General features: G+C 39.0%; 1 protein-coding gene, 1 long non-coding RNA gene and 1 pseudogene across 2 annotated transcripts in view; 2 read left to right on the plus strand and 1 right to left on the minus strand.

Annotated features, from left to right (window-relative positions):
- LOC102299510 (metalloreductase STEAP4) overlaps positions 1 to 5,530 on the plus strand; it is a 10,704-nt gene extending 5,174 nt beyond the window's left edge. Inside the window, exons 5-9 of the mRNA XM_005934828.3 lie at positions 1,281 to 1,559; positions 1,643 to 1,737; positions 1,841 to 1,994; positions 2,135 to 2,305; positions 3,698 to 5,530. Of these exons, the coding sequence (XP_005934890.1) occupies positions 1,281 to 1,559; positions 1,643 to 1,737; positions 1,841 to 1,994; positions 2,135 to 2,305; positions 3,698 to 3,961 (963 nt within the window). The 3' untranslated portion in view covers positions 3,962 to 5,530. The remainder of the gene's footprint in view (positions 1 to 1,280; positions 1,560 to 1,642; positions 1,738 to 1,840; positions 1,995 to 2,134; positions 2,306 to 3,697) is intronic.
- An 8,311-nt stretch (positions 5,531 to 13,841) lies between these two features.
- LOC102299817 lies at positions 13,842 to 15,513 on the minus strand (annotated as a pseudogene).
- A 6,517-nt stretch (positions 15,514 to 22,030) lies between these two features.
- LOC121815035 lies at positions 22,031 to 24,523 on the plus strand. Its single transcript, XR_006054743.1, has 2 exons — positions 22,031 to 23,064; positions 24,067 to 24,523. It is a non-coding gene; the product is annotated as an uncharacterized LOC121815035 (long non-coding RNA).
- The last annotated feature ends 218 nt before the right edge of the window (positions 24,524 to 24,741 follow it).

A 24,741-nucleotide genomic window follows, 5' to 3' on the forward strand; every position in this document is an offset into this window, starting at 1 on the left:
ACACACACACGCACACACACACACTCACACACACACACACACACACACACACACACACACACACACACACACACACACACAAACCACTGCAGTGTTCTATTTCTTTGAAAACAGGTAGCTGTGAGAGAAAAGAGGGTGTGTGTGTTTGAATGTGTGTTTCTTTATCAGCGCATATGTAGTTACAGTATATATCCACACACACTCATGCTTTTAAGTGTGTGCTATTCCCCAGCCAGCAATTTGATTAGATCCACAGCGGGGCTGTGGCTCTGTCACATTTACATTCAGATGGAGATTTAGTCTGTCGGCTGTCCCCTGCTGTTACTGGTGCAGTAATGTAGGGAGACATGGCTGGCTGCCCAGTCCACTTACACACACACACCTGGGGAAAACTGCTCAATCCCACTGACTCTCCTATATGCCTGTCAAACTGCTCTCTCTCTGTCACACACTCTCTAGCTCTCGTTAGTTCTCGCCTTTTACAAACAAGTTAATCGTCTTATCACAGAGCTGTGAGTGCAGTAATAAGCTTCACCATGCTGTGATCTAGAATGGGATTACATATTGAGCAGCATATGTATATAAAGTAGGCACGTGTGCTTACCTAGTAATACATTTTCAGGGGCTTCTTCCCAAAAAACTGAAGGAGCAGTGGGTGACAGATAAAACAGGGGTAATTCTGTGGACACACAATGTAGGTGTAGCTGTGCAGTCATTCACTAGATATTCGAATCAGGTGAGTCATCTATTAGTAATAGAAACACAGATCATAAGAAAGTGTTGAGAGAAAAATTTTAATAAATGTTAACATTCATATTATTATTTTAGAATCTGCTTTCATCAATTTACCAACTAATACAGTTTGTAACTGCAAAGAAAAGATAATATTAGTGACACGATGAAACTTCACAGACAGCTAAAACCGCATCATCTTCCATTTTGGTCAGAAACGACTAAGAACAGATTAATGGTCCGCGCTGTTGCACTGGTAAAAATTCTCCTGCCTGCAGACATGAATGCAGAAGGTGTAGGTTTTTGAATCAGTCGCACATATGCTGTCCTGCTGCCTTAATACTCATTAGAGAACCAGACTGCCGGCTGAAAAGCCCCCAACAAAAGCATCATTTATTCCTGTTTCAGGAGTCTTTGATAAAACCTGCAGTGCAAAGCTTAGTGAGAATTTTTCAAACCTTTAAAAAATTTTAATTTTATATTTGTGACAAGCTCTATATGCCTTTTGAGAAATACACATTTATAGACTATTTCTATTTATGCCCTAGGTGTACCTGTGTGGGAACAATGGAGAAGCAAAACGGGATGTGGCAGAGATGGCCACCAAACTAGGCCTCACTGTTGTGGACAAAGGGTCCCTGTCAGCTGCTAAAGAGGTGGAGGACTTTCCTCTGCAGCTGTTCCCAGAGTGGAGGATGCCTTTGTACGTGGCTTTCGGCCTCTCTGCCTTCTTTTTCTTGTATTTGGTCATTAGAGATATCATCTATGCATATGTGGAAAATGATGAAGATATCTCCTACCGCATAATGATATCCCTGGCCAACAAGGTAAAGATATGCTCCTCTTTGTTTAGTTGCTCGTAAAACGGTATTTTACATTTCTCATTGTGTTTTTATTTTCCATGTGTCAGATCACTCCAGTTGTGTCCCTCATTATGCTGTCGCTCTGCTACCTCCCTGGAGCTATAGCTGGGTTCCTTCAGCTCTACAGAGGGACCAAGTACAGGTCAGGCATCAAACATAAACATTTTCATTCCTGGTACAATGTAAAAAAAAAAGGGCATGATTTTTGCAGCGTAAAGTGCCTAACTCATTTTCCTATGTTCCAGGCGTTTCCCCAATTGGCTAGATCGCTGGATGCTGTGCAGGAAACAGTTGGGTCTTCTTGCACTAGGCTTTGCATTGCTCCATGCTATCTACACATTAATCATTCCTGCCCGCTACTCTGACAGACAAAGAGTCATCTCCAATGTGTTGAATGAGGTAAAGTGCAGCAGGCTGGTGCAAACTGATTGGAGTGTTTCTGCAATCCTGCACAAAGAAAAATATTAAATAAAGCTTATATGTACATGTAGAACATTCACTGCAATAACAGTCCCTCCACTTTTCTCTCTTCCTTGTAGGTGAAGAAAAATACTACCACTCCACTTTACTTTGACAATACCAGCGCATGGCGCACTGACTCATTATATGCACTGGGAATCCTGGGCTTCTTTCTTTTTGTCCTGCTGGGGCTAACATCCTTGCCATCTGTTGGAGGCACTCTCAGCTGGAGAGAGTTCAGCTTTGTTCAGGTCAGTGCAGATAAAAATGCACAGTCCTTCACATGTATGTGCTGTGTGTGAATGTGCATTTTCTCATGCACACCTTTAAATTCTCATGCTTTATCAGTCACGTGTTTCATATCAGTAAAGGCATATTTTAGAGCCTTCTAGATAATCTACATTTAGAACTTCTTAGATTTTTATCAGTTATTAAAGTGTTGTAAAAGCAATATAGCAATATGTCACTGGCACTTGTCTCCCCAGAGCCTAGTTAACTAGCCGCCTAACACAGGCACACAGAGAGACTTTAGCCAAGGATTTTAAATGTTAAGTTATTCATTAAATAGAATTATGATACCTGGTATAATCCTCCAGTGAGAAGATTTTTAATACAGGTCACAGGCCCATTTGTGTAAAGGTCAGGTCCATAGATAGACCTCAGACAGCGAATGGTACTCAGAGATGGAGGTGAAAGTCAAACTAATTCTTATGATCTAGTGAGGAGAGTTATGAAATAAGACATGAAATAACAATAATATGCTTACATAAGCTTACTTTTTGCTTCTAGTTGTGATCACTGTTGTCAACATCGGAATATAAAGCCCTGAATACCAGCAAATATCCAAAAATGCTAGGACACTGTGTAATATGATATTTGCTCTCCACTGGTTTAATAAGGTGCAAGTAGGTGCAAGATCCCTTATCGTCATCACACAGGGGCACAGTTTATTACTGCGCCATAGCAATAGCACTGTTTGCTTTCTCTGCTGTTTGCCCTTATTGCAAATGCTAAAACATGGAAATGGAGGCACATTATGCACTAGGTTGTTTGTTATTATGTCTGCGTCTGTGCATGTCAGTCTTAAATTCAGCATAAAGCATTTCCAAGGATAGTTTGGTAATTTGGGAGATAGCTCATTCTCATTCTCTTTCTTCCACAGAGTTAGATGAGACAGTTGATACCATTAGTTTGTCTGTGTGGTAAATTTGCTCGTACCAGCCTAGAGTTGACTTATCCTAGCTTAGAGTAGCATGACAAAAGGAGAAAGCAAATACTGTCACAACAAAACTGAGCGCCTCTAAACCTCACCAGTTAATTTGCTTTTTTAAAAAAACCTTCTACCTTTGGACAAAGGTTCCACACATTTTCAGTATTTTTGCTAAGCTAAGCTGAACCCATATTTTTTACTTGTGTTTGATTAACTTTTGCTTTTATGCTCTGTAAGTTTATTTTAAAGCACTTTGTGATGTTGATCACAAAATGCTTGAAATAAAATTTTTATTACCTACTTAATAAACTCAACACTAGTTTCATGTTTATTTAACAGATAACAGAAAGCTTATCGTCTTCTTGTTTAACTCTTTTGTATTTAATCTTTAATTTTTACCATTGTGTGTGTGTGTGTTTCTTTTTCCCCACAGTCGACGCTGGGCTACCTGACTCTTTTTCTCTCCACTGCACATTGCTACATTTATGCCTGGGATAAATTCCTTCGCAAATCTACGTATAAATGGTACACTCCTCCGGACTCCATGCTCTGTCTAATTGTTCCTTCGGTAACACTGGTGCTCAAGCTGGTCCTCGTCCTCCCCTGCGTGAACCGTCCGCTCATGCGCATTCGCCAAGGCTGGGAACGCAACCGGTTAAAGGATGAGATGGGTGAACTCAAAGCCACTAACATGTGATCCAGGGTTGCTGAATGTTTCAATGACATGTTATTTTATTTTTCATTTGTAGACAATCATAAAGTAGGGAAAATGAAATAGCATAACAATCGTTTCGATTTTGCACAAAGTAAAGAAAAAGAAAGACCAGTGGTTCCAGTGGTGAGTTATTGTCTAATCCTGCCTGTTCCTGACTTTGCAATACTCAGAGAAAAGTTAGGTTTATGCCAAATTGACATGCTTCTGTTGATATAAATATTTTTAATGTGTATTTTCTTTTTGAGTGAAACCCCCCCCACACATTTCAGATGTTTGTGTTGTATCTTTTTCACCAAATGTGCTGAAAAATAGATTGCTATCCCCTGTTGAAATCCACTGTTTTGATAAACATAGGCAATAGTTTCTGTATTCCACTCTCCTTTCCCTTCAAGTGGAGCAATTGTATCCCTGAGGTTGCTCTCTTTTCAGGATGTTATTGATCTCCCTGCTTTCTGACACAAATATCTCACTACCCGTACCTGCCTCCGTCTCAAGAGCACACCAGAGTGCACACTAAGACACACATGCTTATGATGCACATACACAGCATGAAGGTGAGTAAGTTAATTGGATTTCTGCATGCAGATTATATGAAAAAAAAAAAAAAAAACACGAAGCACTTAACTTGGGGGCGGAACAACAGATTTTGTAGTCAAAAGCAGATTCACAAACACCTTTACTACCATAGGTCTAGTGCAGTGTTACAGTCACCAGCAAATTTACCCGGCTGAAGCAGGTAGGTAGTAATAAAACATGCAGGCTGGCCTCAAAATACCCACTACTACCGAGGAATTGCTGAGAAAGCAGATCCAGTTAGATTTGAACAGATGATGAGCAAAAATGGGAAACTCAATAGTGATGGCTGATGAACAGGTGCAGGATGGTTAGAAGAGGTTGGTATGCACATCCCTAATGATACAGAGACAGAAAAAGGAAAGAAGAAGATGGAGTAGCTGTCGCCATGACAGATTCTGGTGCTATATAAAGAAAACGCAGTGCCTCTCGCCTAAAGCAGAACATTTAGGCAGAGACATCCTGTTATCTAGCATCTAACAGCATTATCTGCATACACAATCTGTAATCCCTTACATCCTCTCCTATTGTATTAGCCTCCTGTTACCAGTGAACCGATTTTACCAAACTGCCTGCTGTTCGTGTGCATTGGTGTGTGCGTGTGTTGGTGTGTGAGTTATTCCATTATTCCAGTATTGCCTCTGGAAAGAATTAAGATGTAGCAACATGCAGAGCAGAATAGCTGTGAAACAAGCTAACTTACATAATTCATTTCCTCTCATCTTTAATTTTACACACCTAGACAGCCCTGAAACCTATAATAACTTTATTTGTGTCTAGCCTTGAAGGCTTAAACCTGTGTGAGTGTAAATAGGCTGCAGAAATTGTGGGTTAATACAGAGATCACTGACATTCAAGCTCCACCTGTGAAATGTACAACTAGATATTAAATGAAAGGTGTATAACAAAATAGCATGGGAACTTCAGAAATGTAAATTATGTATCCCAGAATTGTGACAGAATAAAATGCATTTAATTAAGAAATTATGGTTTATTTATGAGAGCTTTTCTGCAAAGGATTTTGTTTTTATTATTCATTAGGTCCTTTTTTCTTCATTAAAGCCACTTCGGAAAATGAAAAATTCTGCAAAATTGGACATCCACAGACATTCAACCGTCATTATATTTTAGTTACTATTCACATACAGAAATTAGATATTTGAAATTGTGCGCACAGGAGTGTGCAATACCAACACTTTTAACTTTAACTCACAGAAGACGATAATTTGACTGAGCCGATACTTACAGATAAATTATGAGGTTTGCCTTTGACTTGTACAGCCACAGTTCCAAAAATGTTGGGACTGTAAAATGAGATCAAACAACGTAATGACCCATATTTTATTCACAATGGAACAACAGGTCAGTAAATTAAAAGAGCATCTTAGAGAGGCAGAGTTTGTAAAGTAAGTAACATTTATTTATATAGCGCTTTTTGAAACTGGAAGTTTTTTCAAAGTGCTTCACATGGGAATAAAAGCATATCAAACAAAACAATAAAAATGGTATAAAACAGGTATAAAAGCATATCAATCGATACAATAAAACACTACAGGGAGTGCAGAATTATTAGGCAAATGAGTATTTTGTCCACATCATCCTCTTCATGCATGTTGTCTTACTCCAAGCTGTATAGGCTCGAAAGCCTACTACCAATTAAGCATATTAGGTGATGTGCATCTCTGTAATGAGAAGGGGTGTGGTCTAATGACATCAACACCCTATATCAGGTGTGCATAATTATTAGGCAACGTTCCTTTCCTTTGGCAAAATGGGTCAAAAGAAGGACTTGACAGGCTCAGAAAAGTCAAAAATAGTGAGATATCTTGCAGAGGGATGCAGCAGTCTCAAAATTGCAAAGCTTCTGAAGCGTGATCATCGAACAATCAAGCGTTTCATTCAAAATAGTCAACAGGGTCGCAAGAAGCGTGTGGAAAAACCAAGGCGCAAAATAACTGCCCATGAACTGAGAAAAGTCAAGCGTGCAGCTGCCAAGATGCCACTTGCCACCAGTTTGGCCATATTTCAGAGCTGCAACATCACTGGAGTGCCCAAAAGCACAAGGTGTGCAATACTCAGAGACATGGCCAAGGTAAGAAAGGCTGAAAGACGACCACCACTGAACAAGACACACAAGCTGAAACGTCAAGACTGGGCCAAGAAATATCTCAAGACTGGTTTTTCTAAGGTTTTATGGACTGATGAAATGAGAGTGAGTCTTGATGGGCCAGATGGATGGGCCCGTGGCTGGATTGGTAAAGGGCAGAGAGCTCCAGTCCGACTCAGACGCCAGCAAGGTGGAGGTGGAGTACTGGTTTGGGCTGGTATCATCAAAGATGAGCTTGTGGGGCCTTTTCGGGTTGAGGATGGAGTCAAGCTCAACTCCCAGTCCTACTGCCAGTTTCTGGAAGACACCTTCTTCAAGCAGTGGTACAGGAAGAAGTCTGCATCCTTCAAGAAAAACATGATTTTCATGCAGGACAATGCTCCATCACACGCGTCCAAGTACTCCACAGCGTGGCTGGCAAGAAAGGGTATAAAAGAAGAAAAACTAATGACATGGCCTCCTTGTTCACCTGATCTGAACCCCATTGAGAACCTGTGGTCCATCATCAAATGTGAGATTTACAAGGAGGGAAAACAGTACACCTCTCTGAACAGTGTCTGGGAGGCTGTGGTTGCTGCTGCACGCAATGTTGATGGTGAACAGATCAAAACACTGACAGAATCCATGGATGGCAGGCTTTTGAGTGTCCTTGCAAAGAAAGGTGGCTATATTGGTCGCTGATTTGTTTTTGTTTTGTTTTTGAATGTCAGAAATGTATATTTGTGAATGTGGAGATGTTATATTGGTTTCACTGGTAAAAATAAATAATTGAAATGGGTATATATTTGTTTTTTGTTAAGTTGCCTAATAATTATGCACAGTAATAGTCACCTGCACACACAGATATCCCCCTAAAATAGCTAAAACTAAAAACAAACTAAAAACTACTTCCAAAAACATTCAGCTTTGATATTAATGAGTTTTTTGGGTTCATTGAGAACATGGTTGTTGTTCAATAATAAAATTATTCCTCAAAAATACAACTTGCCTAATAATTCTGCACTCCCTATATAAATAGGGTATAGTAGCACATCCAATAAAACAGCTTGCTACACATGAATATTACCTAAATGCCTGTCTAAACTAATGTGTTTCGAGCTGTTTTTTAAAAGTAGCTACAGAGTTGATGGTGCGTAGTGGGCGAGGTAAACTGTTCCATAATATTGGAATCAAGGCTTGAAAAGCGCGATCCCCCTTCGTTTTCAAACGGGTCCGTGGAATGGTTAGAAGACAACTATCAGTTCATCTAAGGATCCGGTTTGGAGAATAGGGTTGGAGAAGCTCTGATATAATTGGGAGCCTCACCTTGTAGGGACATGAATGTAAAAGTAAGGATTTTAAACTGATATCTATACTCAACCGGAAGCGAGTGCAAGTATTTTAACACAGGGGTGATATGGGCGAATTTATGACTGTGGGATAAAAGCCTTGCTGTGGCATTTTGGACCACTTGGAGGCAATTGAGGGAAGCCTTAGACAAGAAAAGAGTGCGTTACAGTAATCTAAATGAGAGGAGATGAAAGCATGGACAAGCATCTCCTATTCACCTTTGGATACAATAGCCTTGAGTTTGGCAATGTTTCTTAGATGAAAAAAACAGGAGCGGGTCAAGGACTTGATATGAGCGTCAAAAGACAGAGATTGATCAAAAATGATCCCAAGATTCCGAGCGGTAGCTTTTATTGAGGATGAGAAAGGACCCAGACGTGGACTAATTTGGGACTTGATGCTCTCTGGGGCAAAAATTAAACACTCTTGGCGGGGCCTGGTGCCTGTTGCTCGGTCAGGCCTCTTCCGGGGCAAAAGGGGCCCTCGGGCCTCCGGGCCTGCGGCTCAGTTCACTCTGGCACAGCTGGCTGCTGGCAGAGCCGGCGTGCACGCCACTGCAGCCCCCTCTGGCTTCTTCTCCGTGGCTACTGGGTGACCTCTCATCTGGGGCTCTCCTCAGCTCTTTCCAGGAGGGTGGCACGGATGCCCCTCCGGTGGTCCTCCTTGGGCTCTCGCACTCTGGGGCCTCTGGGTGTCTGGAGCCTGGATGATGAGCCGTGGTGATCCGTTTGGCAAAGTAAATCCACTGGGTATCCATGTTGGTCTTCAGACAACAATTCTGATGGCTAAAGAACAAAATGGGACAGGCAAAAAAATAAATAAAAAATCAAACACTCAGTCTTGTCTGCATTCATCTGCAAGAAATTGTTTGTCATCCAACCATTAATCTCTTTAAGACAGTCATTAGAGTGGATAATTTGTCGAATTCCCAGGGTTTAAATGAGATGTATAATTGGATATCATCTGCATACAGGTTGTAGGAAATAATTTTGAAGCTGCTAATATAGGATATAGGATATGACCTAAAGGAAGGATATATAAAGAAAACAATAGGGGGCTTACAACCGAACCTTGCGGCACTCCTCATGACAATTTAGCAACAGCTGAGCGAAAGTTTCCCACTGAAACTAAGATTGTTCTTTCTGTCAGAAATGAGGTGAGCCATTTCAGAACAGATCCAGATATCCCTACCATGTGATTTAAGCGGTGGATTAGGATCTGATGATCAACGGTATCAAAGGCCGAGCTAAGGTCCAATAGGACGAGGACTGAGCAATCACCTCTGTCCGCGGCCATCAAAAGGTCATTTGTGACTTTGAGGAGAGCAGTTTCTGTGTAGTGTGATTTTCTAAATCATGACTGAAGGTTATCAAGAATGCTATGTTTCTCCAGTGCCTTTTTTACTTGGAGAAACATAGCATTCTTGATAACCTTCAGTTATCAAGAATGCTATGTTTCTCCAGTGCCTTTTTTACTTGGGACCAAACGACTTTTTCTAATATTTTAGAAATGAAAGGACGTTTTGAGATGGGTCTGTAGCTTGACTGAAGAGTCGAATCCAGGTTCGGCTTTTTCAGCAGAGGTTGAATAACACCCTGTTTAAAGCACCTGGGGACAGAGCCAGACAGCAGAAAACAGTTTATCAGTGTGACCACAGAGGGCTCAATGGTGTCAAAAACTTTGCAAAATGACGAAGTAGGTAGGACATCAACTGGACTCATTGAGGGTTTCATTTGGGTCACTATTTCTGATAGGTCTTCTACAGAAACTGGGTGAAAGGATTCCATAATTACAGGGTGTGGAAGATCATGGTTGAAAGGACTATCCGAGGGAGCTATGTTTCCTCTTAGGTTACTGATTTCACCTTGGAAAAATCTTAGAAAGTCATTGCAGCCCTTATCTGAAAAGGCAGGTACACACGGAGTTGGGGGGGGGCACTATGTTATTTACTATGTTTTTTCTTTTCCCTGCTGCGAGTAGTTTAGAGAAATAAGTGGCTCTCGCATCTTTCACCATGTTGTTGAAGGTAGATAATACTTCTTTTAAGTGGAGCTTATGAACCTCAAGTTTTGTGGCTTTCCACAGGCATTCAGTTTTACAGCAAATTCGCTAAAAGCTGTGAATAGCTTCAGAGGTTCACCTGTCTACAAAAAAACTGCATCTACAAATTTTGGAACATTTTCAGAATGTTCCTTTCATTATAAGATTCAGGGAATCTGGGGAAATCTGTCAGAGCAAGAGATAAGCCTAAAATTCAGTACTGGTTGCCTGTGATGATCAGGCAACACTGCATTAAAAACAGCTATGATTCTGTCATGGAAATCACTGCACGGGCTCAGGAACATTTCCAGAAATCATTTACTGTGAACACAGTTCACTGTGCCATCCACAAACGCAGGTCAAAGATCTGTCATCCGAAGAAGAAGCCATATGCGAACATGATCAAGAAATGCCATTGTCTTCACTAAGCTAAAGCAAATTTAAAATGGACTCAAGAAAAGCGGAAAAGTGTTCTGTGGTCAGATGGCTCTGATGGTTTGAGGGTGCATTAGTGCCTGTGGAACTGGCGGCTTGCACATCTGGAAAGGTCCCATCAGTGTTAAAAAGTATATACAGGTTTGAGAGAAACATCTGCTCTCATCCACATTATGTCTTTTTCAGGCAAGCGCTTGCATATTTTAGCAAGAGAAGGATAAATCGCATACTGCTACTATTATAACAGCATGGCTTTGTAGTAAAAGAATCTGATGCTGAACTGGTCTGCCTGCAAAATACAACAAAAACGAACTGCTGAACAGCTAGAATCATATATCAGACAAGAACGGGACAACTTTCTCCCAAAAGTTCAGCAACTGGTCTCCTCAGCCCTCAGACGTTTACGGCCTGCCGTTAAAAGAGGAGAGGATGCCAAATCGTGGTATAGAAAAGCCTCTGGGCCCTGTCCCAAATCTTTTGAAATGCACTGCTGCCATCAAATTCAAAATGAGCAAATATGCTTTTCTTAAAATTGTACATTTTTCAGTTGAAAGATTTGATGTTTTCTGTGTTTGCTTGTGAATAAAATAGGGCTTATGACATTTCCAAATCATTGCATTCTGTTTTTATTTACATTTTACACAGTATCCCATTTTTTTATTCTTTATTTTTGGGAATTGGATTTGTAAGATTTCAAACCTTTTTTGAGATTGTACCGTACTAATGTCCCTCTAATGCTAAAATATTTTGCAAAAGAAAAAAAATATTTTGGTAAAGGTTTGGTAAGGTTCAGTTATATCTGCACACTGGGCATTTAAAAAAAATTCAAACAAAAAGACTTTTTTTTTGTTTTGCTGTTTTTCCTGTGGACTTGTGCTGCAATCTGCTGATTTCAGTGGAAATATAGACATGACTTTTATTTTTATTGCACAAAAGGACAAGAGCACAATGGTAAAATACAAACTGTGTCCAGGACAGAAACAACTGCATTAAGCTGCTAACAGAACGTTGGATCTTTGGATGTCTTTGCACAGACAGCATGCTAACATAAAGCTATCCATGAACCCAGAGTGATGTTAAAGCGTATGTTGACTTCTGCCCAGCAGTCAGAACCTGAACTTCAACGGGTAATAAACGCAGTGATGAGCACTCAGGCTTGTTGCTGTTTGTGTTTTTGCATTTCAATCTGCACTTTGAAGACTCTTGGGGTTGCTCAGCTTTCATAAAAAACTAAAAGAAAGACCTTATCCTCAGGGATTTGTGTCACTGTGGAATAGTAGCCTAAGGTTTATGTTGGTAACAGGAAATAATAAGACAATGTGTTTCAGGTAATTTATAGAGTAAAGCAACATGTACTGTAAATAATGACTTTCACTGGCAAGTAAGTGAAGTACTGCAATACTTTTATGGGTACTGTGTGATATATTACTTTTTTGAGTAACATTCCCAACACTGGGTAAGGCCTCATAGTATCACATCTGTTGTGTAAAAGTGCTTTTGAAATCACAGACTACACAGACAAATGTCTTTATTTTTGTAAAGTTAAAAATATTCTAAACTAAGATTCATGTGAAATATGCCTCTGCATACTTAGCCTGATTATTAATTTATATTTAGTTTAGATTTGAGTGTTGAGCCTTGAATGCTTTTCTGCATTTTTATGAAGAATAGATGGTAAAAACTGTGATGTTCTTTCTTTGTTTTGTCCTGTTTCACATGGTTTCTCTCAGAGAAATCCAAGGCTTTGCAGACATTCAACATTCAGAAAAGGGTCTTAAGAAGTATTCACTGAACTCTTATTAAAACCCAAATAAACACAGTGCTCAAAGAAGGATCTACTTAAGTTTTTTTTCCACTTCACAGCTTCAATATTTTTGCTTTCCCTGAACTATTAAATTTTAAGGTCTTCAGGTTCAATAAAAAGAAAAAAAAAATATATATTTTTAAAAAGCAGTGTTGTTTAAAATAAATTTTGCCATATGCTATCTTCACATTTATTTGTTTTTCATGCAAGCAAACTGTGTAAGCTTCAGGATTGCATTAAAGACTTACATTTTCAGCGCAGCATGAGGTGCACTCACTGTGGCCGAGCACATCAGCGCAGCAAATGGTACTTCAAGCAAAAAGAGTTCCCCATTGTCTGGAGGATTGGACCTTTAGAAATTCTCATCTCCCTCACTCTGTTGAGGTAAAAGTTGCCCTCCATTACATCAGGAAGCAGCTAGCCTATCACAAGGGGCTTTTCTGAGTTTTCAGACAGCACATATGCTTAATTGATTCAGCACAAATGTCAAAAGTGAAGTGTTTAAAGTGAGCAGTGTTACTGCTGCAGCTCCGGTCTTGCAGCCTAATTTATTGTGGAAGCCCCTGGAGGTTTGCAAGTAGGCTACAACATCACCAGTGCCATGGTTTGAGGAAATGTTGCAATTCCTTCAGAAAACGAGCTCAACCTGGGCAAAACAATGTGATGATGAATAACTCGATGTTTTGGTTAATTCCAAGAGCATGTTGAAGGTGGTACAAACCTGCAAGCTTCTGTGTCTGTAACTGGGTGAATCCTCTTTAAAAATATTACAAGAATGTGTTTTGCAACAATAACCACTCTAGGAGATTTATTGTGATTTAAAGTGGATATTTCCACTTTACCTGCTATCTTTTCTTGGTAAGCTCTGCCAAGTAGTTACTCAAAGACAGAAATCACTAAAGTTTTTGGTCTTCTATAAAGTAATACCAAGCATTCATATCTAAAAAAAAAGGCTTAAAAATACGGTCATTAAAGTTGAATTAAGAAGCCATAAAAAGAGGAGAAATATAGAATAATTACAAGCTGCTCAGTTTAATATCCAGGCATTGAACTAAGTAACACTAGTTCTGATATGAACCATTAAATCATAGAGCATTAGATGGATTAATGGTTGTAAAAATGTAGGTGGAAAATTGAATGTAGTTTTGTGACTGTCTATGTGACATAGAGGAAATTCTTTTAAAGCACTGATATTCTGCCTTTCCTCGGGTTTTGTCCTAATTTGATCCTAATGTGAGCTGTGCAGTTTTACAGTGAATAAATCAACATGACTTCACGAGCACACTCGTGCAGGAGTCCAAGTATTCCTCCTATCCTGCCTTCAAGGGCTACAATCATAAAGATAATATAAAGCAGAATTTACTCACATTTAGATGAATGTGTAGAGATGAGCTCCACAAGGAGAGCCAAGAGCTGACTCAGTCTTCATAAACATGGATGATAACACATAAAGGGGAACTGAATTATATTCAGAGGTCAAAAAGTCCAGGAAACCCTTGCTTTATACTACAGTGTTATAAATGGTTTGTCAGTATAGTCATAAAGGACACTGGACACAAGACTGCAGTTCAAAATGATTGTTTTTAATGAACTATGAAGAAGAACATTAGAGAAATAAAATGACACATGATCACATATCGTAATGCTTCGCTGCACCAAGACAATCTGGCAGAAAACACAGGGAAGAGTATTTATACTGAGGAAACTATTTAGATTATTGATGACAGGAGCTGGTGTAAAAGAGAAACCCCAAACTATTATACACATACAAAGCAATTAATTAACATGTTTTTCTTTAAATTGATTATTCTGATTAAGCATGAGATTGTTTTTTTCATAGAAATGAAACTGATTAATGACATTACCCTACCCAAAGACCAGCTGCAGATGTTTTCAAGCTTCTTCTGAATGACTTGATTTATTTATAGTGTAACTTTATTCACAAGTCAGCTTATTTTCTACTAGCACTCTGCCTGTGGCCTCGAACTCTAGCGCCCTCCAGTTTATCACATTCCCAGGAGTGAAGTTCAGATCTTCTAAGCTTGATCTCACAAGGGGAAAGGACATAGTTCCACATGCGGACATCAGACATCATCCCAACAAAACACTGATTGATGTCAAATCCCCCGCCATGGGAATCCTGCTCCTGTATAAATTGCAGAGAGTTAGGATGAGTTCTCACAGAAATATATTCATACAATAAATAAATTCTCCAGAATACCCAGAAAGTATGAATTTACCTATCCTATGATAACAACTGGATCAGTGATGACCAATCCCCCAATGAATTTCTTTATTGAGGGCTTTCCGTTAAGCCACAGCTGCACCAGTTCAGATTCAGAATCCCAAGTGGTGCAAATAGACTGCCACGATTCAGCATGTAATCCTGGCCTGTAACTGTTACTCTGTTGTTTCTGACATAGATGTCAATCACATTACTTCCTGCTTCCTTGAATACCAGGAAGCCATTGTTGAAAGAAAGCTTGTATAGAGAGAGAAAAGGTTGTGGTTCCTGCTGAGGTCTGTAATGCACCTGCTGGAATAATGGTATGATAAAATGATCATACAGGACATGTTGCTTTTGGTTCCATTTAGCAGTTATCATTGTTTCAAAACTACCTGAAACAGGGCGTCACAGCTGTGAGGCTCTGCATGGATGTATTCTGTCTCACATTAGCTTTGTTAGTTTGTTGTGGAAAAATGAACATTTTGCCAGAGAGATCTACAAAAAAAGGGGTGTTGGACAGACCAAGTTATGACTGAAAAAATCCAAATCTAATGCCATATTGTACATCTCAATACTGTGCACAGTTTAGCCATTACATAACTGATGACAGAGAAACAAAAAGTTGGATGAACCTGACTGAAGATGGTTAATAACACTTTAAATGTTCTATTCACCTTTTTTATACATGAAGGTATAAGACATCAGTGATAAAAGTGTTTTAAGACTGTTTTTAAGATATAACATCAACGTAAAAACGCCCTTTTGATTTTCTCTTAGAAATAAGAATACATATGTATTATCTTGAGGCAGTGCAGCACATGCTGTCAGCATTACCAGGAGAATCAGAAGTGCCATCTGATAAAAAGTCAAACCAGACAATTCAGTCCAATAAATTCAGTGCTGCCGCACAGCTTTTCCTGACCTCATAATATAGGCAGTGGAAAATAGAAGGGAAGGTGCTGCCACCTTAATCCTTATTCATGTCGTAGTCTTACCTTTAAGTCTGTGCCAAGACGATGTGACGAGAACAAACTGGAATTGTGTGTTTTATACCTGCTTCCTCATTCTTGTTACTGTGCGCTTCAACACTGGAAATCTACTGTTTTTTTAATATCCATTTAATAATAACAAATATGAAAGGTTAGTGCCATATTTGTGTTAAAATGTTGTTTTTTAGTCTTTCGATCGTGGCTCAAGAGTTGGCAGTTCGTCTTGTAATCGGAAGGTTGCCGATTCGAGCCCCGGCTCGGACAGTCTCGGTTGTTGTGTCCTTGGGCAAGACACTTCACCTACTGCCTACTGGTGTTGGCCAGAGGGGCCGATGGCGCAATATGGCAGCCTCGCTTCTGTCAGTCTGCCCCAGGGCAGCTGTGGCTACAACTGTAGCTTGCCTCCACCAGTGTGTGAATGTGAGAGTGAATGAATATATAATAAATTTATTTATATATTATATCAACAGATAAAAATCACAAAGTGCTTTACAACACAGAAAATGGAAAAAACAGTAATTTCAAGTATCTAGTGATGGGACGTTCTGTATCGAGGCTTCGGAGCGTGTGTCGAGTAATGAGGGGGCGTTTCCGCGAAGCGCGTATCGAGGCTTGCTTCATTTATGGGAGGAGCTGAAAATGATGACGTCCGAAGCCTCGCTGCCCGGCTGTACCACGTGACTGGTTCATGAAGTGGTTCGAACTTTGCCGCGAGATATGACAGCGATATAAACCCCTCAGACTTCATTCAAAATGTGGGTGTTTGATGGAGAGTTGCGGTTAGTGAGAGTTTGGAGACAGTTTGGAGGTTTATGAGAGTGAGGAGAGAAAGTCAGGAGAGAATGGAGCCAGCTAAGAAGAGGAGGATGTCCTCCCCTGTGTGGGAACATTTTGATCTTATTCCTCCCAACAAGGTATGTAAATTTCTACAGAAGATGTATTTTCATAATACTGATGGTGCAATACAATTTATGTTAAGCTGTCTTTACTTTTGTACAAGGTGAAGTGTTTGCTATGTGCCAGGGAGCTGGGATATAACAACAACACCTCATCCATGCTTAGGCACTACAGAGCTTTGCATGAGAATAAGGGGAACACCGATTGTGGAGCAAGACCAGGTGAGCCATCAAATGCAATGATAATATAGCATGCAGTAATGTTACTAAATGATATAACAATATTATACAACTGTTATAAGTTACGTGTGTGATATTTATATTTGTGCTTTATCTTTATTGTCTTTCCTCAGGAGAACAATCTCAAATAGATGAAGACCTGGTTAGCATGGTGATTGAGGACTCCCAGCCATTTAGCATTGTTAAATCATTAAATCCTAGCTATGTTCTCCCCACTAAAAAAGTCATAAAAGCAGTGAAAATTTAGTTTTTACAGAATAAAATGTGAACAGGCAGGACTAGTGTGTAGCTGTCCATACCTCAACGTTACAAAAGCACAACTACTGTCCACACCCCAACCACACCTCACCTCACAGTAAATGATCATTTCCATTTTAAGCATTTCCAAATAATCATTTTCCATACTGCCAGTATAAATATACACAGTATACTGCATCACTACAATATACATGTTTTACACACTCCTTTTGTTGTTGACATTTACAGGCTGTGTGCAAAAGGCCACACTCTTCAAATTCATGCCAACTAATATTTTTACGTCCAGTAGGTGTCCTACTAGAGCAAATGAAGCTTCAAGAAGCTTTGCGCTGGGGTGAACCAATTGGATGAAAAGCTTCAGTGCTTCATGAAGCTTCATCTGCCCATCACTACAAAAAGGCTTTAATTTGGTACTCAAAAATATAACATAACTGAAAAAACTCAAAACAAACTTAAACTGGAGGAATGACAGAACACACAGCTAGGAAAACGATAGATCGCGACACAGACACAGAGAAACACTGGGCTTAAATACACAGAGGGAGCAATCAGGGAATGGGTAACAGGAGGGAAACACAGCTGGGACAAATCAGAACTGACGAGACCAAAGAAGCGTAAACTGAACACACTGAGATAAGACACAGACCTTCAAAGTAAAACAGGAAACACATAACACAGACTGAACAAAGACACAGGCTCATAAGCAGGCACTACAAAGGGAACAGAGACGTGGGAACAGGGCAGACATAAAACACTGACTGAACACGGGGATATAGGAACTTAAGATACACACAGACGCGAACTAGACAAGGGGATGCAGGTGATAGGGGAGACAGAGCAACTAAAGAAGACAGAGACCTAAGCCATAAGACAGAACTCAAAGAAACCAAAAACTAGACAGTATAAATAATATCATAAACTCAAAAACCCTGGGTCGACGACCCAGGCATCCTAACACTTGCATCATTAACTTGAGGCAATAAGGACTACAAGCAGACCCACTAAAAGGTAATTTGGCTAAAGTCCTAGTCATACGGGACGTCAAAATAAAACAGACTACAGCAGCTTACAAAGTGTTTCTTTTTAAAATCCATGTGCAAACCAAGACACTGGGAAAGCTACATGTGACTGTCAGTGGTGTTAGATGCCTCAATCTGCTAAAGGATGCAATATATTAGAGATGGAAGAGATAGAGAAGAAATAGGGGAGGCATGATTAGATAACTATCACCAGCTGCGCCGGCCAGCCTCCCCTGGCATTACTCATGAACCCACTGCACCTCTCCTGCAGCTGATCCACAGACCACACCCCACCATCATAATATGGTACTTTAATTTAATGCCACCTTTTCAACAAACGCAACCAAAGTTTAGGATCGTGCTCCAGTCCTCTGGTTTTTCATGCTGCAGTTATCTGATCTTTTCGTTAGTCAGAAGTCCAGAATTTCTTTATTTAACTAGCATTGATGAGAGTGAGAAGCTCTTTTGTGAGCATCCTTTTTTGTAAACGTGTGCATTTTGATATGCGAGACAGTATTTCCTGATTTCTTTCTTTTTTCCTTTACGGTCTTTTTGCTTACCCTTTTCCCATCAGACTTAATTTAAATAAAGGTTGATTACTTGTGATAAGCAGCTGCCGGTTGTCTGATAAAGTCATTGCTCTTGATAAGCTGAAATGGCTTGTCTAAGCACAACATCAAGGGCCTATTTGTACTGTCACATCCAAATATTACACCATGCCTTCAGAGGACATCTGTGATGTGTCTGTCATGGAGAACAGAATCATGAACTGGAGGGATGAACCCTGGAGAGGGATCAGACTGAAACGACTAGGCAGAGCACACTGAACTCAGCAGGGAAAGACTCCCCAAGTTTCACCTCCAGACAGGATGAGACGTAGTTGGCAGGCAAGAAATGGAGAAAAACTTTTGAATCAGTTTGAGGAACATTTTAATGGTTTTTACACTCAGGTATGAAGCTGGTTTTAGATATAATCATGAATATAAAATGCTGTACTATTTTAATATTGTGTTACTACTGAAAGGACATGAGTACTATTATTCTTTGTTACCCTTCTTAACAAGAGAGTGCAGAACAACAGGTGTAACTTGTCCTCAGGTATTCATACATTGAAGCATCTTTGTATATATCTGTGCCCAAGACATTGCTATTGTTTAGAATATGCAATATATCAAACTACTACAATACTACTCTTTCATAATTTATAACTTCATAAAAAAGTTGCATATTTTTCTAAAGCAATTGGAGTCTGCATCAAATTTTAATGGCTTCATCTATTGCTCATGCTCTACCTCCATCAAGTTTCAGGAAATTTAGCTAAGCATTTTCCCCCCAATCTTATCTTGCTGAAAGACAAAGAGAAAGATCAACATACAAAAACAGAAGAAAATGACTTTTCTGTGACGGTTCTGGGAATCGACTCTGTATTTGTAAAACATTTGTTATTAACAAGATTTAAATGCAAAACGGGTGTTCTTATCAGTTTCTCAACACAAGAGGGAATGTTTCATTCTCACAAATGTTATCACAAAGTAAAAAAAGACTCTAATACTACAGAGGTAGCAGTAGGAGGTGTGGTATTTTATCAACAAGAACCACACTATCATAATGAAAATAACAGATAAATAATAATAACTAGCTAAGCCAAAGGCTGCATTTTGAAGTAGGCCTCAGTGAGGCCTGGCATCTGTGAGAGAGGATGACAAATAAAGAATGAGGAAGGGAAGAGCAAGAACGAACATATATGCCAGCATTTACAAGAGGAGTGTTTCAAGTGTGAACCTGCTTCTCAACTTCATATGAAACAATGTGAATAAACAACTGTCAACAATATAGTGTAACATAACAGACATAAAGAGGAAATGGCACGAGATGCAAGTTATTCTCTGAGAAGTTTGTTAAAACAGCATTTGTATGGTGCAGCAGAGGACAACACTAAGCAGTGACCTGCATAAAGAGCCTTAGGCAACTGTCAGAGTGTCAGACTTTACCTTGTAACCACTGAGCTGCTGTGCAGAAATTTGGCAATGAAAAACATAAAATATAACAGCCTGTCAGTAAAACCAAAAGCCATGATGGTGATGAAACGGTGAACAAAATATTAATTATACCTATTATCTTAATGGTAATGTTCCTTCATATAAGGGAATCATGATTTCACTACACACAATAGTTTTATTTTCCCTCTGTGCATGCAGAAGTCTGGTGAATTACATTTATGTCTAGGAAACATTTTTAAGTAAAACTGGGGAATGACAAAAATCCTAAAAACCTTTTTGTGCCATGTAAAATAAATCCGTTTGCATGACTGGTTCGTCTTGCATGTGGGATGTTTTACAGGGTGAAAAAAGTTAAAACTACTACTACTGAAATGAAGACCACAAGCACACATACACATGCACAGGGCTACATCAGGGTTTTTAAAAACAGTAATGTCCTTGACACAGAGCTGAATACAGCCACTACTAAGTAAAAAAAAAAAAATGAAATGATTAGAATAGTAATAATTAAAAGTAAGAAAAAATAATGAGTCTGTAGTATAAAAATGTTGCCATTTCCAAAAACATAAGGATATGCGTATGCTGAGCAAGTGAGGGATGAAATCACCATCTGACCAGTCAGTTCTTTGGATATAGTGCCACAATTCCTGCATTATCCCTCAGACCTCTTAACGTTCCTCTTAGACCTCTATATGCAGAAATCTATTTACCAGATTAGTGCAAATGCAAATGCTAGGAATGCAAGTGGTGCACTGGTACTTACACCCTCACTCAACATGAAATAAGCACACTAAAGTGAATTAAGGGTGCCCTGGTTGTATTAAGTGCACTGTTAGCCTTTGCAGTAATTTCCAGAGCTTAGTACTGCAAAATCAACAGTAAAAAGCTCTAAAGGATGTTAGCAGTTTAGTACTGTAATTTGCATGTAATTGTGGGAAAATTCCATGAGATTACATTATTTTTACGGTAACTCACCATACTCATGGAAACAGCTGTAAAATACAGCAAATGTAACAATTGGTGATGTTACTGAGATTATACTATTACACCATCCGGATTTCTGTTGTTTTCTACTGTAGATCTAAGAGTAATTACTTAAATCCTCATTCAGAGTGTATTACTATAAAATGTGATTCACTGTGAAAGTAGTATAACATATAAACTACAATATACAGCATAATTTTTAACTTAAGGAGTAAGTTGCAGCCACACTAAAATTTAATTCCTTGAACTGCATGGAACCTCATATATTAATAAATGTATTTGTTTATTCAAACAATGTGAAACATTATTAATACTATTAATTAATAGTATACTTGTAAGGTTAGCATTGTTATAGAGTCGAGTATATTTTAACTATACTCTTGTAGACATTATGACATTATGCTAGTACAATTATGGTGAACAAAAAGTACATCTAAAAGTTAATTTCAAGAATACTGTTATGTACTAAAACGGGGGCCAATATAGTCCCAAGAAGCATTATTAGTATACGTACTAGGTAAGGTTGGGAAATATAATTGAAGTATATGTATTTTTTGTATGGCCAGCAACAAAAACTAATGGCTACATTTAGAGTAATGTTTAAAAATGACTTCATTTAGCAGGGTGTTCCTTTTTTTCTCTTCTTATTCTTTCTTATACTGGACCTTCATTTGTTTTGTATAAGGTGGTACTTTTTAAGACACCTCTGCCTAACTACAGTGAACTAACCTAATAATATGCTCTGGTCGTCATTTTACACAAGTTAAGGTGTCACATCCATGAAACCTACACCACTAACCAGCATCAGTCCTACAACTTCACTCTCAAAATTAATAAATTCTGGGACAAGCAGAAACTGTATTTTTAGCGGTGCATTTTGTTGCAGGCCAGACTGCTATTAAATGCACTCTCCTAAACGAAATAATTCCTTTGTAGCACCACTTCGTCTTGGTTCAGAAGAGATGTCCTGGATATACGTGATAATGTAACACATTATCACAGTTTAGCGCGTTGGGTTGTGTTTTTAAAGCGATTGTTACGTTTTTAAAGCTTTTTAATGTGACAGGTGCGATAGACCGACACCACACTCTTCACCTGACGTACAACGTGACGAGACACACGTCGGGAACTCAAAAATTGGGATAGAAAATAGATTTCCCTGGTTGCCAACCACCATTAAATAACAACAAGAAGAAAATATTGATCTGCTTCTCTTAGTTTTGCACGTTTAAGCCGCAATTCTCAAATAAAGCTGCAAAGCAGGAGAACAACATGGCCATCAACTATTCTGTGCCACAGATCCAGTTCGCTGCAGCACAGAGTGATGATGAGACCGTTAACATGTGCAACTTAGAAGTAGTCAGAGGTAACTGGATGTTCAATCGGGTTAAATGCAAGGTTGATTGGATTATATCTGAAGATCATATGCTATTCGTGATAACTCTGCTAGACTCCAAATTGCTCGTCCATGCGGGAGTATCTCAAAATTAAATGAAACCACTTAACACTTCTTCCCTAAAACGGACTGACATGGGACACATTAAAGTTGGATCGGAACCAGCTAATCAGTCTGAAGGTAAGTGTTTTTTTCACTTATTCGAGAGAAGTCCGAAATGCGTTCTTATTACTGTTTGTTTTGACTTTTAAGCTACCAGGATATTTTCATTCAAAGACAAAATGTCAATATCTATGAATGTGGAGACTCAAAAGACTGGTTAGGTAATAGTTGCCGATGGATTTATGAGACTTGATAGAAACTTGGACGTTTGCAACAGGTGAATCGGTGAACTACCGAGGTTGCGCCCAAATGCTTAAAGCTGTTAGCTGGTCAGTGTTTTCAGGTGTGCTTGTACTACCTGTACGGTGCGGAGTGCTGACTAAGTCATGTTAAACCCATTAAAGCGTCGAGCTCAAATATCTTTTCATTTTTGTGCACTGTTCTCTTGTCGGCACACATTTTCTGTTTATTGAAGCCTTTTGTGAATAATTTTGATCATGTAAAAACTGGGAATTGGTCCCTATTGACAATACTCTTATTTTTTGCCATTTAGGAAAGGTAATTGGTCACTGAACTTTTTGCAACTATGTGTATTTCTAAATTTTGTGGCTTCAGTGCACGCAAATTTATATTGTTCAGTTTGCATGTTAAAAGCCTGCCAAGCACCCCAAGGCTGATTATGCTTGGTAAGAAGTCATTCATGAAATAGAGCTGATTAGACCATATTAAAATTTCTGTTTGGCACAGGAGCTTTTCGTGGACACAGGTATCCAGTCTCTGTTTTGTTAGCTCAAATTTCTGTAATTTCCTTTATAAACCAAGGTTGTTGGACATGTGTCTCAGTGAATCCAGCAAAGTAACAATATCAAATTTCACATTACATATTACTGATCAACATAGTAGTCTAGCTACACCAACAGCAGAAATACTGAAGTCAATACTGTAAAGTTTAACAGCAGCACAAACTATAAACTCCAAAATAACCATACAGTTGATTCATCTCCGGTAATTTAACTGGGCTGACTCTTTGTTAGGTGTGTTTAATGTGCAGAATAATTCCCAATTATGTACAATTATAATATGTTAAAACGGACTTATGTACATAAGGCCATTAATAATTAACTGTACATAGCTATTTGCTTTATGACTATCTAGACAGTGTGAAGAAGTGAAGTATTGAAATTATTTTATGTTGCATAATGACAACATGTTGCCCCTATACATTTAAGGACAAAGTTCAATGACCGCCACCTGCTGGATGGTGAGTGCAGAGGGGCGTGTAATTGTTGAGCTGGACAAAGAGAACATCTTTGCTGATGCAATGTCAGTCTTCTTTGGTTCATTCTATGTATTGAACCTGGAATACCAGGAGTCAGCGTGTGCAAGGTTTTTTGTAAGGATAAACCCTGATGAAGCGCCTTGAGGCGACTTTTGTTGTGATTTGGCGCTATATAAATAAAATTGAATTGAATTGAATTGAAGAGGGAACAAAATGTACCTCCAAGGTTGGGACAAGCAGAAGGACTGAAGCGAAAGGTTGTTCACATTAACCCTCATGTCACAACTTTCCTCCAGCGGCTTACTGAATTTGAGTGGAGAACTTCAAATTAGGTAACTGTTTTTGCCATTTTTAGTGAATTTCTTGTATAATTTAAGTGTCCAATGTGTTGTTACCTGTGTCTCCACAGATGATCCATGGCCCATGCTTTCTGGACATTTACACAAGACGAACAACAATGAAGACAAGCTCTCTTGCCATCTTGCAAGACGCTGTCTCTGTCCAATAGGTTTTTTGAGTGCAACAGTTTTGATTTTTTTTCCTTCTTTTACCCGTTTGTTAAAAATTATTTCAGCTACTTACACTTTAATTGTCACATGTATTGGCTCACCCTACAAATCAATGAACTCAGTCCACAAAGCAAGATCAGGGTTCAGTGCAGGTCAGTCAAGTTCCTTCACACCACACACGCTCATCCATGTCGTGGACCCTGTTTTGTGCATTGATTTGGTGGTGTGAGCCAGTATTTTGGACAAAGTGTATATAAAGGCAGAAGTGTGGGGCTTGATATTATATTCATTACAATTCAGTTTATTTGTATGGTGCCAACAAAATGAATGCCAAGGCACTTCACATTGTAGGTTTAAGACCCTACAAAATATAACTAAGAAAACCCAACACTTGAGCATATGTTGTCTGCCATGATATGGATATGACATAATATCGTTATTGTTTGTACAACCATCTGAGAAAATAATGGATTACATGGTTTAGTAAAAACAAGTGCTTCCTCAATGAAAATATGTTTTCAGTTCTTTTCAGTTTTTGATTTTGGAAATGTGTATTTCAGCAGGGAAAAATCAGA

The sequence above is a fragment of the Haplochromis burtoni genome, unplaced genomic scaffold (assembly GCF_018398535.1).
Source record: "Haplochromis burtoni strain Fernald_Lab_line unplaced genomic scaffold, NCSU_Asbu1 Contig_120, whole genome shotgun sequence".
Lineage (NCBI taxonomy): Eukaryota > Metazoa > Chordata > Actinopteri > Cichliformes > Cichlidae > Haplochromis > Haplochromis burtoni.